The following is a 14,905-nucleotide window of genomic DNA, read 5'->3' on the forward strand; positions in this document are numbered from 1 at the left end:
TGAAATTTTCATTAACCGGACTTCCTTTATTAACATTCCACTAATCCCAGTAAGGTTTGGTTGTTGCCCCCATAACTAACAATGAAACAAATATGCATTTCTCTTTCATTTACCAATATTCTGATATGCAATACTTGAGATCTTAACCATGCAGTTCAACAGAAATTCCATGCACTGAATGAACTCAAGATTTGCAAGGTATCTTGTCCAAACCACATGAAGATGAAAATAGTGGATAAGGCACCTCGTCAGAAATAATCATATTAATAAAAGTTATGCTGGAGTCCTCTTTCTGGAAACCTAATAATTCTGAACACTTGTTCATTCATGGCTTTAAATGCTACTTTGACATATAAACTTTATACCTACCAAAATTAACAAAAGAAAAATAATTTTATTTCTCCTTTTAAGGTTAGAAAATGTTCTAAAATCTTGAATGATAACAAAGTAAACAACTGAATAATTAACTATATAAACAGATGCAGATCATACAATATATTTTTCATTCACTTGCTGGTTTTCTTCTACAAAACAGTTGTAGTACAATACACACATACCATATCCGACTAGAATGTAACAAATATATGTTCACCCTAACACATCTATTACAGTCCTGCTTTTTGTTGGTATTTATGTTTTTAAATCTTTGAGTGATACCCTAACACAATCTGTCTGTCTAAAAACAAACCAAAACACTAACTGTATTGTAAGTGGCAAATAACTGAAAAACATCTCTGCTCCAATCACATTTTCTACCAAAGCTGGAGTTAAAATAGCAGGGCTCTGAAAGTTTTAATTTAGACAAATACTTATTTGACACAAAATTATTCACTTCTATGGTAATCACAGTGATAAATATATATTTACATTTCAAGCAATACCTTATTCCAGTTCATGTAATTACACTGTTCCTTGTGTTTACTGTGTTAACATTATTGTCATTTATAATTTCAGGAGCAGAAATTAATACTGATGTCATTACTTCAACTCATGTTTAACAATAACCTAAAACAGAAGTATTAGTTTTAAATGTAACATAAATATCACATACTGTTACAGAATTTATGTCTTGTACATGTACTTTGAATTAACGAAATAACCATCCCAGTAACATACTTGTATTACTGAAACATTTTGTTAAATACAGTGACATGGAGAAAACAAGATCTATAACATCTATCATGTGACATTCTAATGTCTAGTGACTTCATACTTTCCTTATCCATGCTTCAATCCACATCTCATATCAGTGACAGCACGTGCATTTCATTCAGCATTTCTGAAACAAACATAAACAGCACTGTTTGAATAACTGCATATAATTGAGCATGTTATTCACCTGGTGATATTGTATACCTAGAGCTTCAGTCATAATTTATTATGCATTAAACTCTGCATTTATTTATGAAACCAATATGCAATAAACTTTCATTAATCTAAAATAGTTATACTGTGTAAAGGTATGCTTCCACTAGTGCAGAAAAACCACAAGACTGCTGCACACAACAGCTGCAGCATTGGACACAATCACAGCTAAATTGCGATTCAGTTTGCCTGAGATGTCCCTGCAACCACTGCATTGTGTCACATCCATTTACTGCAATTACTGTTACTTGGTGAGATGAAACAGCAAGTTGTGTTCTTGTGATAAGCATGCATGGTTTTCATTCCACGAGTGGTACTCATGATGAAATGAACCTGGTAGATTATCATATAATGAATGCTTCAAAGGTAATTTATGGGTAGAACAAAACATATTCTGAAGAGAAGTATCACACAGTAATAATTTTTTAAAGCCATGGACAAATAACAAAGTGTGTCCCTTTTTTTCTCAGCATTTTTCATTGTAACCAAAATTCTTTTTACTTTTCACATGTATGCATACTTATGTATTCTTGAAAGAAATACCTGAAAAATTGTTTCAAGAGATGGTTTTGACAATATAACCTTATTATTCATTGTGTTAGAAAGCAACTATTTTTTTAAACAGTGGTGGACATCTAAATGTTTCCTACAAATACAATAAAAATATATACACACTATGTAGTTTTCAGAAAGTCAGAAAATGGCTACTTCTCATCATCACCGCAAAACTGCTTTAAATAAATTTTCTTACATTAAAACAAGTTGAACATGACATGTTTATAATCAAATCTGGTACTTCATATTTATTTTAAGTTATAAAGAAGTTGTTTGTTTCATGACAGATATGTATGGAATGGGCTACTACTTTTTTTCTCGCCAACAATTCCACCGATCATGGCCCCCTTATTATCAGCAGATACATACACAATGCGCATTGTGTTGGTGAATCCTGGACCTTGCTTCCATCCTGTCACAACAACTACAGGATCCCCTGCCTTTATGAAGCCTCGCCCCTTACCAAACTTGAGACCAAACTGTACTCTTACATCCACATCTTTCAGCCAGTCTGGTAGAGGACCCTCTGTAACAAATATACACAGTACCACTTGCAAGATTACACAACCATATATTTTTAAGTATAGGATAGTAATATCATCAATCAGAAATTGGCTATTTTGGCCTAATTTCCTTTAGTAGAGGAAAAACATATGCTTATGAGATCATGCCATTTGTGTGTGTGTCCAAATCTCTCTCCTTTCAACTTTTTACCAAATGGCTGATTTTCACAAAAATATAAAGTGAACCTTATGCCACTAAAGGCCACCATATCCTAAAATGTTTTATTTCCTACAATGAGCGGTAGCTATATAACAGATTATGTACAAATATTTGAGGTGGCAGTAGCATTGGCACCATTTAATGTAGGGTCCTGAAATTTTACAGGTGAACCAATTAACATGATCACCTGGAGTAACTCCTTTATGAGCGGCCTCCGTAGTCTAGGGGTAACGTTCCCACCTCATGACTCAAGGTACACGGGCTCAAACCCAGCGGAGGTCGTGGAATTTTTAAGTTCCTCCTCTTGGAGGGACTTAAAGCCGTGGGTCCCGTGTCGTAGATTTATGGCACATAAAAGATCCTCATGTCTCGAGGAGACCTCTGAGCAAAATTAGTCAAAATGTTTCCCGCCCAAGTAGTTTCCAATGCCTCCGGTAGATGGGGAAGTTATCGGGTACCAAAATGCCAGTAGAGGGCCGACCTCGCTGGCAGAAAAAGGGGAGATAGTGAGCACCAGTATCGGTAGGGTATGGAGACAGTAGAAATTAAAGGGGGACGTACAATAGACTATTAGTCGCAGTGCATGAGGAAACCCACCCCCTCAATACTGAATAACTGAACTCCTTTATTATCCATAATATAAGAACAGACTTCATATAAGTGGGATAGCGCAGTTGGTATAGCAACTGGGTACGGGCTGGACAGGGACGGTTTGGAGTTTAAGTACCGGTAGAAGCAAGATTTTTCTCCTCTCCATGTTGTCCGGACTGATTCTTGGGACCACCCAGTTTCCTATCCAACAGGTACCCAGGGGTTCTTTCCCTGGGGGTAGAGCAGAAGGGGTGTGAAGCTGACAAACTCACCCACTAGTGCCAAGGTCAAGAATACATGGATCTATACCTTCACTCCCCCATGTCTTCATGGTGCAACGCTTAACTGAATTAAGCACAGGGATAACTTTACCTTTTAAGGAAATACTTCAGACAAAACTTGCATGGTTTCAAGACAGGCATATGATGTATGCAACAGATTATTTGTATCTTACAATTTTATTGGATATCAAGGTCAGCTTCACTTTCTTACATCAACTCGATTTTTTCACTCCCTCAAAGATTGTAGAACAGATTAATATGAATCCAATGATCATAAACCGAGTACTATTCCAATGAAATATTCATATGATATTATAACTCAAAGTACAACAATGAACCCCTCTGTTTACTACTTTACTGGACTGGAGAACTTAGCCACACTTCTGTCCTCTGAGTCACAATATCATACAAACAATCCTCCAACAGTATTCAATTTATTGTTGCTGCATTCAAACCAACCTGCTCTACAGTTTTATCTTTATCTGCTTGTGGCCATGCTTTGTCTCTTGTAACAATTAGATCACATCAGCACATTTCAAAACCAACTGGGTTAATAGCTAAGTCCAATATAACATATATTAAACTGATGGCTGTATTTAAAAGTACACTTCTTGTGCAATTATTAAATACCATATTTCATTTGCTAACTGAATACTGGCACCAGTAATACAGCCTAAAAATACTCACTCATTTCTCTATTAGTCAGATTGCAGTCTATTATAGTAATTATGAGGGGAAGTCAAATGAAAAGAGGTCAGAAGCCAAAACATTTCTTACCTTAAAAGTAATCTCCAAAACTGTTAATACATTTATCCCACTGGGAGATAAGATGGTCAATCCCATCCTTGCAAAGCTTGTGGGCTGTCTACAGAACCACATCTTTACCCACACACGTCTTCGTCTGATGCAAACAGATATTCATGAATGTCTCTCTTCAGGTCTCCAAAAATGTGAAAATTACACGAGGAGAGACCTGGGCTGTAGGGGGGGGGGGATGCTGAAGCACTTCCCAACCAAATCTCTGTAGCATATTCCTCACAGATTTGGTAGTGTGGGGGTGCGCATTACCATGAAGGATAATGCCGTTCGATAGCATTCCAGGGTGTTTTGACTTTATGACATCTCAGTTTCTGCAAAGTGTCTTCACAGCACTGTGCACTGATTATGACCCCATGCTCGAGAAATTTGACAAGCAGAGGGCCCTTGCAGTCAAAGAACGTCATCATCACTTTACCAGAACTTGTGTGTATGGCTTTGGATTTCTTCGGTGGGGGAGAATTCACGCGTTTCCACTGTGGGCTCTGCCATTTGCTCTCAAGTTCAAAATGGTGGCACCAAGTTTCATCCCCAGTGGCAATACAGGACAGAAAAGCATACTCTTCCTCATGGTATCGTTGGAAGTGACCCAGTGATACAGCCATTCTCTGAGTCTTGTTCCTTCGTGAGTTGATGTGGAACCCACTGTGCGCAGATTTTGCAGCACAGCAGGTGTACGGAACCATGACTTATTCCCATCAAAATACTAATTTCTTCCACAGTGGTCTGTCGGTTTGCCCAGATGACCATCTAATGCAGCAATAACATCAGGAGTGACACGATGCACCTGTACTGGGTGAGCATCATCTTGAAATGACACACGTCCCTCTCAGAACCTCTTATCCCATGCCAGCACATGCAAACGTGACGTGCTGTGTTCGCCGTAACCAACAGACATGCGACGATGAATTTCTTGTCCTCCTACTCCTTCAGCAGTCAAAAAGCACACTACACTTCACTGTTCTTCTTTACCTGCCATTACTGATGTTAGATGACCACATGTAGCGCTAACCTTACTTCCAGCACAGTAAACAAACAACTAGTGTGCAAGGGCACGTCACTGTGCTTTCCCGAGTCCCCACCAGATGTTCGTACCATAAGCAAATTCCAGTGTTACCAACTTGCGCAACATGTGAGTTATGTGTGGTGACTCATTTTCATTTGACTGCCCCTTATATAATTGAGGTAAGAAATCTTCCACCTGTAACCACTATGAAAAGGCAACATAGCTTACCTACACTTATCTCATTTATGGCATAGAAAATTGTGACTGTTCAAAAATTACACTACACATTTAAAACTGAGTAAAAATTCAAATTTTCTTACAAGCATCTGAACTCAAATGAGTTGGGAGATATTTAGAATGTCATTATCTTGATATGTATAAGAACCCAAGCTCCCTTGATCAAGTGATGTGTGCAAGATATAGCAAACAAACGTATGGTGTTAGTTGAATTATATGTCAATGTGATGTTGAATTATATGTCAATGTGATGTTACCCAAGATAAGCAGTGTACTAGGCAAAACTACTGAGCTAGGTGATACCATACAATACTGCCTTGACCTTTTCCCTCTATAGGAAGCAAACTTGCCACCAACTGATACTACCCATAAATTACACTGACATACTCTCTACAAGTCAACAATTACAAATGTTGGAATTGTAAAATAGCTTAAAGTTGTATGTAACAAATTTAATGTAATCAAAATCTGTATCTACATAATAAGTTGTTCCTAATAGATGATAATCTGTATGCTACGTAAAATTGCAAGCAACAACATAACATAGTACTCACACAGGATTCAGTCCTATAATCATCTGTTCACAAACTCAGTATATCAACCCATCGGCTACATTGCACTGTTACTGAATTATATACTTGAATTTCTTAACATAATAAAAGAAGATTTCTAGGTCCAGAAGTCTGTATGTAGCAAGCAGGCTAACTGCCCAGAATTCTTTGGTTATCATGGCAGACTCAAATCAACATACCTGGAATCTGTACTAGTAGCAAGTAGGTTCAAAAATGGATCAATGACTACGATGGGGTACCCAAAAGAAACCGAACTAATTTTTTTGTGGGCAGAGCTTTTGTAGTACCATGTTTTGCCACAATGAGAGCATAGAGCTAACATTCCTGAGTCGATAAGCCAACTACCGTTGCTTCAGAAGGTAAGGACTAGTTTCGGCAGAGTTTATAGTGACAACTGTTTTGTGTGATCGTCGTTTTTGCAATGGCTGATTTTCGTGAATAGCGTGCGGCGGTGAAATTCTGCTTTTTGCTCGGGAAAAGTGGAACAGAAACTCTTGTAATGTTAAAAACGGCATACAAGGACGATGCTATGGGGAAAACTCAAGTGTTTGAGTGGTTTTCCCGTTTCAAAAATGGTGAAATGTCAATTGATGACAAACCTCGTTCTGGTCGTCCTTCCATGGCCCGAACACATGAAAATGTCGAAAAAATTCGTGAAATCATCAAGGAAGATCGACAGACCATTGAAGAAATTGTGGAGCTGTCAGGAGTGACTTGGAGCTCAGTTCAGCGAATTTTGACAGAAGATTTGGGAATGAAAAGGGTGGCTGCGAAATTCGTGTCACGACTGCTGACTGCTGAATAAAAACACGGTCAAGTGGAAGCATGCTGTGTTTGAAAGAAGAGTACTGACTTTTTTATTTTGTTTCCTCGAATGAAACGAGAAATGAAAGGAAAACATTTTGCTGATGTTGCTGAGGTGAAGGAAAAAATGACGGAGGCACTGTCAAGCATCTCAAAAGATGAATTTAGACAATGTTTTGAAAAATGGAATAAAAGACTAGACAAGTGTATTAGTGTAAGTGGAGAGTACTTTGAAGGGGATTGAAGGTTTGTGCTTAAAATTTGAATAAATAAGTTNCACAGTACCACTTGCAAGATTACACAACCATATATTTTTAAGTATAGGATAGTAATATCATCAATCAGAAATTGGCTATTTTGGCCTAATTTCCTTTAGTAGAGGAAAAACATATGCTTATGAGATCATGCCATTTGTGTGTGTGTCCAAATCTCTCTCCTTTCAACTTTTTACCAAATGGCTGATTTTCACAAAAATATAAAGTGAACCTTATGCCACTAAAGGCCACCATATCCTAAAATGTTTTATTTCCTACAATGAGCGGTAGCTATATAACAGATTATGTACAAATATTTGAGGTGGCAGTAGCATTGGCACCATTTAATGTAGGGTCCTGAAATTTTACAGGTGAACCAATTAACATGATCACCTGGAGTAACTCCTTTATGAGCGGCCTCCGTAGTCTAGGGGTAACGTTCCCACCTCATGACTCAAGGTACACGGGCTCAAACCCAGCGGAGGTCGTGGAATTTTTAAGTTCCTCCTCTTGGAGGGACTTAAAGCCGTGGGTCCCGTGTCGTAGATTTATGGCACATAAAAGATCCTCATGTCTCGAGGAGACCTCTGAGCAAAATTAGTCAAAATGTTTCCCGCCCAAGTAGTTTCCAATGCCTCCGGTAGATGGGGAAGTTATCGGGTACCAAAATGCCAGTAGAGGGCCGACCTCGCTGGCAGAAAAAGGGGAGATAGTGAGCACCAGTATCGGTAGGGTATGGAGACAGTAGAAATTAAAGGGGGACGTACAATAGACTATTAGTCGCAGTGCATGAGGAAACCCACCCCCTCAATACTGAATAACTGAACTCCTTTATTATCCATAATATAAGAACAGACTTCATATAAGTGGGATAGCGCAGTTGGTATAGCAACTGGGTACGGGCTGGACAGGGACGGTTTGGAGTTTAAGTACCGGTAGAAGCAAGATTTTTCTCCTCTCCATGTTGTCCGGACTGATTCTTGGGACCACCCAGTTTCCTATCCAACAGGTACCCAGGGGTTCTTTCCCTGGGGGTAGAGCAGAAGGGGTGTGAAGCTGACAAACTCACCCACTAGTGCCAAGGTCAAGAATACATGGATCTATACCTTCACTCCCCCATGTCTTCATGGTGCAACGCTTAACTGAATTAAGCACAGGGATAACTTTACCTTTTAAGGAAATACTTCAGACAAAACTTGCATGGTTTCAAGACAGGCATATGATGTATGCAACAGATTATTTGTATCTTACAATTTTATTGGATATCAAGGTCAGCTTCACTTTCTTACATCAACTCGATTTTTTCACTCCCTCAAAGATTGTAGAACAGATTAATATGAATCCAATGATCATAAACCGAGTACTATTCCAATGAAATATTCATATGATATTATAACTCAAAGTACAACAATGAACCCCTCTGTTTACTACTTTACTGGACTGGAGAACTTAGCCACACTTCTGTCCTCTGAGTCACAATATCATACAAACAATCCTCCAACAGTATTCAATTTATTGTTGCTGCATTCAAACCAACCTGCTCTACAGTTTTATCTTTATCTGCTTGTGGCCATGCTTTGTCTCTTGTAACAATTAGATCACATCAGCACATTTCAAAACCAACTGGGTTAATAGCTAAGTCCAATATAACATATATTAAACTGATGGCTGTATTTAAAAGTACACTTCTTGTGCAATTATTAAATACCATATTTCATTTGCTAACTGAATACTGGCACCAGTAATACAGCCTAAAAATACTCACTCATTTCTCTATTAGTCAGATTGCAGTCTATTATAGTAATTATGAGGGGAAGTCAAATGAAAAGAGGTCAGAAGCCAAAACATTTCTTACCTTAAAAGTAATCTCCAAAACTGTTAATACATTTATCCCACTGGGAGATAAGATGGTCAATCCCATCCTTGCAAAGCTTGTGGGCTGTCTACAGAACCACATCTTTACCCACACACGTCTTCGTCTGATGCAAACAGATATTCATGAATGTCTCTCTTCAGGTCTCCAAAAATGTGAAAATTACACGAGGAGAGACCTGGGCTGTAGGGGGGGGGGGATGCTGAAGCACTTCCCAACCAAATCTCTGTAGCATATTCCTCACAGATTTGGTAGTGTGGGGGTGCGCATTACCATGAAGGATAATGCCGTTCGATAGCATTCCAGGGTGTTTTGACTTTATGACATCTCAGTTTCTGCAAAGTGTCTTCACAGCACTGTGCACTGATTATGACCCCATGCTCGAGAAATTTGACAAGCAGAGGGCCCTTGCAGTCAAAGAACGTCATCATCACTTTACCAGAACTTGTGTGTATGGCTTTGGATTTCTTCGGTGGGGGAGAATTCACGCGTTTCCACTGTGGGCTCTGCCATTTGCTCTCAAGTTCAAAATGGTGGCACCAAGTTTCATCCCCAGTGGCAATACAGGACAGAAAAGCATACTCTTCCTCATGGTATCGTTGGAAGTGACCCAGTGATACAGCCATTCTCTGAGTCTTGTTCCTTCGTGAGTTGATGTGGAACCCACTGTGCGCAGATTTTGCAGCACAGCAGGTGTACGGAACCATGACTTATTCCCATCAAAATACTAATTTCTTCCACAGTGGTCTGTCGGTTTGCCCAGATGACCATCTAATGCAGCAATAACATCAGGAGTGACACGATGCACCTGTACTGGGTGAGCATCATCTTGAAATGACACACGTCCCTCTCAGAACCTCTTATCCCATGCCAGCACATGCAAACGTGACGTGCTGTGTTCGCCGTAACCAACAGACATGCGACGATGAATTTCTTGTCCTCCTACTCCTTCAGCAGTCAAAAAGCACACTACACTTCACTGTTCTTCTTTACCTGCCATTACTGATGTTAGATGACCACATGTAGCGCTAACCTTACTTCCAGCACAGTAAACAAACAACTAGTGTGCAAGGGCACGTCACTGTGCTTTCCCGAGTCCCCACCAGATGTTCGTACCATAAGCAAATTCCAGTGTTACCAACTTGCGCAACATGTGAGTTATGTGTGGTGACTCATTTTCATTTGACTGCCCCTTATATAATTGAGGTAAGAAATCTTCCACCTGTAACCACTATGAAAAGGCAACATAGCTTACCTACACTTATCTCATTTATGGCATAGAAAATTGTGACTGTTCAAAAATTACACTACACATTTAAAACTGAGTAAAAATTCAAATTTTCTTACAAGCATCTGAACTCAAATGAGTTGGGAGATATTTAGAATGTCATTATCTTGATATGTATAAGAACCCAAGCTCCCTTGATCAAGTGATGTGTGCAAGATATAGCAAACAAACGTATGGTGTTAGTTGAATTATATGTCAATGTGATGTTGAATTATATGTCAATGTGATGTTACCCAAGATAAGCAGTGTACTAGGCAAAACTACTGAGCTAGGTGATACCATACAATACTGCCTTGACCTTTTCCCTCTATAGGAAGCAAACTTGCCACCAACTGATACTACCCATAAATTACACTGACATACTCTCTACAAGTCAACAATTACAAATGTTGGAATTGTAAAATAGCTTAAAGTTGTATGTAACAAATTTAATGTAATCAAAATCTGTATCTACATAATAAGTTGTTCCTAATAGATGATAATCTGTATGCTACGTAAAATTGCAAGCAACAACATAACATAGTACTCACACAGGATTCAGTCCTATAATCATCTGTTCACAAACTCAGTATATCAACCCATCGGCTACATTGCACTGTTACTGAATTATATACTTGAATTTCTTAACATAATAAAAGAAGATTTCTAGGTCCAGAAGTCTGTATGTAGCAAGCAGGCTAACTGCCCAGAATTCTTTGGTTATCATGGCAGACTCAAATCAACATACCTGGAATCTGTACTAGTAGCAAGTAGGTTCAAAAATGGATCAATGACTACGATGGGGTACCCAAAAGAAACCGAACTAATTTTTTTGTGGGCAGAGCTTTTGTAGTACCATGTTTTGCCACAATGAGAGCATAGAGCTAACATTCCTGAGTCGATAAGCCAACTACCGTTGCTTCAGAAGGTAAGGACTAGTTTCGGCAGAGTTTATAGTGACAACTGTTTTGTGTGATCGTCGTTTTTGCAATGGCTGATTTTCGTGAATAGCGTGCGGCGGTGAAATTCTGCTTTTTGCTCGGGAAAAGTGGAACAGAAACTCTTGTAATGTTAAAAACGGCATACAAGGACGATGCTATGGGGAAAACTCAAGTGTTTGAGTGGTTTTCCCGTTTCAAAAATGGTGAAATGTCAATTGATGACAAACCTCGTTCTGGTCGTCCTTCCATGGCCCGAACACATGAAAATGTCGAAAAAATTCGTGAAATCATCAAGGAAGATCGACAGACCATTGAAGAAATTGTGGAGCTGTCAGGAGTGACTTGGAGCTCAGTTCAGCGAATTTTGACAGAAGATTTGGGAATGAAAAGGGTGGCTGCGAAATTCGTGTCACGACTGCTGACTGCTGAATAAAAACACGGTCAAGTGGAAGCATGCTGTGTTTGAAAGAAGAGTACTGACTTTTTTATTTTGTTTCCTCGAATGAAACGAGAAATGAAAGGAAAACATTTTGCTGATGTTGCTGAGGTGAAGGAAAAAATGACGGAGGCACTGTCAAGCATCTCAAAAGATGAATTTAGACAATGTTTTGAAAAATGGAATAAAAGACTAGACAAGTGTATTAGTGTAAGTGGAGAGTACTTTGAAGGGGATTGAAGGTTTGTGCTTAAAATTTGAATAAATAAGTTTAAAAAAATAAGTTCGGTTTCTTTTGGGTACCCCCTCGTATAATTATTAATTTATAGTTTTGTGCTATCCCTACCAAATGAACTTAAGTATGGGTATGTTCAGGAAGCAAGCAGAGTAAATTATTCCCATCAACGTCTTGTTTAAGAAAATGAAACGAAGAGAACCTCATGTGTTTTCTGAACAAAGATTGATATTTTAAATTTCTCATTTTATGAGTGCAGTTTGTGCAACACAATTCCTGTAATACTTCTTCCAACTTATGCTGTGAGTGAGGGGGATTCTCTTTAATGTTATGTTATGTTTGCTCACTGCTTTGGTGCAAAAAAGGTCCTAATGGCGCATTTGCCAACTCATAAATACCTGTATAATGAAGAGGCAGGATGGCTCTGAAGAGATGGCACTGTCGAGCAACTTGGGCATAACGAGTCACGGCAATTATGGGACACCTTGGTCGATATTTAGCAATAAGATGAGCTGAATGCCCAGACGTTGTTATGACAATAATTGCTGCAGCCAGGCACTTAGCTGATGCTTCCACTGAAGCAATTGCAATGGTATGAGCTACATCAATTGGTGGCAATGCCTGTTAACAGAATTCAGGGGCAACTAGAAAAAACAACACTCTTCAATTTTATACTGTTGAATGGAAATGTTAATGCTTGTAATGTGGATGGTATAGTATCATTATTATTAACAATCACAAGGAAAAAAGAAGAAACTTAAATTTTATTATTTTGATGCCTCACCTGGGTACTCAGTTCCTGGAACAATTGTCTCTGCCAGATGGCTGCTTCTGCTTCTTTACAGATGTTAGCCATTGTGAGCACACATTCAAGAGGGTAGTCACCTTTAGCTGTTTCTCCAGATAACATTACACAGTCAGCACCATCTAGAATGGCATTTGCCACATCTGAACCCTCAGCTCGGGTAGGGCGTGGTTTCTTGACCATTGATTCCAGCATCTGCGTAGCACAGATAACTGGTTTTCCCACCTATGTAGGAAAAATTAAATAATATTACTTTGCCGTAAAAGTTATGCCTTTTAATACTACATATTCAGGTGACAAATTATCTTCTTCACTACAGGCATATGATGCTTTGCCAACAAGCAACTGAAGTGATCCATGTTAATAAAGATCATATCTCAAATCAACATTCAAGGTCAAGGTTTATAATTGCTATCTTACTTTCCATAAGTGAGAACTTCAAAAATTTCTTGGCAGATTTTGTGAATAAATTTTTAATGTAGAAAGCTGAAAGATGTATCCAACAAGTACGTTTCTTGTCTATTAAGACTGTTACATATTACAAGCCACTCACATCCAAATATGGAATTGAAAAAATATGGCAGCCACATTCAATGGGTGCTAGTGATATGTTTTCGAATTAAGTGTTGCTGGTTCACACAAGCCAAAACTATTACTAATGCAGAGAAGAACACAATACATAAATATATAATTCACTACCAATAACTTCTCACAGGCAAAATAATAAATTTTGTACTTTATAGAGTTTATCTTACCTTGTTACACCGTGCAATCATTGCCTTCTGTGCCAGAAACACTTTCTCAGGAGGAATCTCAATACCTAGATCACCACGAGCCACCATAATACCATCTGAAGCTTCAATTATCTCATCTAGGTTCACCATACCTTGATGGTTCTCAATCTTAGAAATTATAAGAATCTTCTTCCCCTTCTCACCTACATAATAGAATTCCACTCTCCATCATTGCTCTATCAATGTCTTTTAATACAATAAAACATTTAACTGAAAATTACTAATAAAATAATAATAATAATAATACTAATAACTCATAATTCAAAAGTGCCAAATCTCTGATCGCTATCTGAAACATATTGACATAGTCATCAGTAAATTAAACCAGTGTCAGTTTCACTATAAATATGGCTAAGTGTTGGTTTTGTCAAACCTAGCTCAAAATTTTAGTATATCTAAATTATTATTTTAGTATCTTATTAGCTGATGAGTGGGAGGCACACAGTAGTGTAGCTGGTTGAGGCACTATGCTACAAGCCAGAAGGTCGCGGGTTCAAGTCCCAATGAGGTCACTGGATTTTTTCAGTTGACGTAATCCTTCCAGCTGCACTATGGCCCTGGGGTCGACTCAGCCTCTAACAGAAATGAGTACCAGGAATATTCTTGGGGGTAAAGGGTGGCCAGCATGTAGGGCTGACAGCCTTGCTGCCATCTATGAGTCAACTGTCTAGAAAATGTGGGAACCTCAACATCTCACAACCCTATGGGCCTCCACGGCCTGTTACAGGGATAGCTTTACTTTTACTTACTTAGTTGATAAGTGATGTCAAGGGAAGTATGAATGGAATATTTTACTGTTACATGTGATCTGTTAATTTGACAAGTTCTATTGTTGTGAAAATTAATATGTGCCTAAACCTTCAGTGAAAATTTACAATGAGGAGGCAGACAAAGATTGACTTTTGTGTAGGAAGTTAAAGGAACAGCTATGACATTAGGTTATGGGGGGAGGGGGGGACAGAAGCCTTCTACATATTGTGACACATTGCGCTGTGGAGGACATAATATATTAACCCGTTGCCGTGGTTCGTCGTGTATGTTTCGTCAGGGATTTAAATCGTCTGGGGGGGTTCGACGTGTATGTTTCGTCCAGCTGCACACGTATGTTATAACGCCCATAATAATTGATGGTTTTGCTGTAGATTGTTAGATTTTTCACTGGCCTGTTGTCAGGAGGACTGTATTTAATGACACACGCGTTTAAGAGCGCTAAGTCGTCGTTACATATGCCTGTCTTGCAGCAACGTTCCTGTGGCTATTGCGAGCTGTTTCTGTTATGAATGATGTGTTTTGTTTGCTCTGAAGCTATAAACACCAGAGACTGATATGTGCTGGTGTTTATAGTATCAT

At 38.7% G+C, this 14,905-nt stretch overlaps 1 protein-coding gene across 4 annotated transcripts in view; it reads right to left on the reverse strand.

Moving 5' to 3' along the window:
* Positions 1-472: 472 nt before the first annotated feature.
* The window catches only part of LOC111870841 (pyruvate kinase), a 53,791-nt gene continuing 39,358 nt past the window's right edge, over positions 473-14,905 (reverse strand). For all 4 annotated transcript variants that reach the window (XM_023863441.2, XM_023863433.2, XM_023863449.2 and 1 more), the window contains 5 exons: positions 13,517-13,698; positions 12,741-12,986; positions 12,355-12,577; positions 2,290-2,446; positions 473-1,279 (listed from right to left, as the gene is read on the reverse strand). In XM_023863441.2, the coding sequence (XP_023719209.1) occupies positions 1,267-1,279; positions 2,290-2,446; positions 12,355-12,577; positions 12,741-12,986; positions 13,517-13,698 (821 nt within the window). In that variant the 3' untranslated portion in view covers positions 473-1,266. The remainder of the gene's footprint in view (positions 1,280-2,289; positions 2,447-12,354; positions 12,578-12,740; positions 12,987-13,516; positions 13,699-14,905) is intronic.

Source organism: Cryptotermes secundus, unplaced genomic scaffold (assembly GCF_002891405.2).
Source record: "Cryptotermes secundus unplaced genomic scaffold, Csec_1.0 scaffold2564, whole genome shotgun sequence".
In the NCBI taxonomy this organism is placed as follows: domain Eukaryota; kingdom Metazoa; phylum Arthropoda; class Insecta; order Blattodea; family Kalotermitidae; genus Cryptotermes; species Cryptotermes secundus.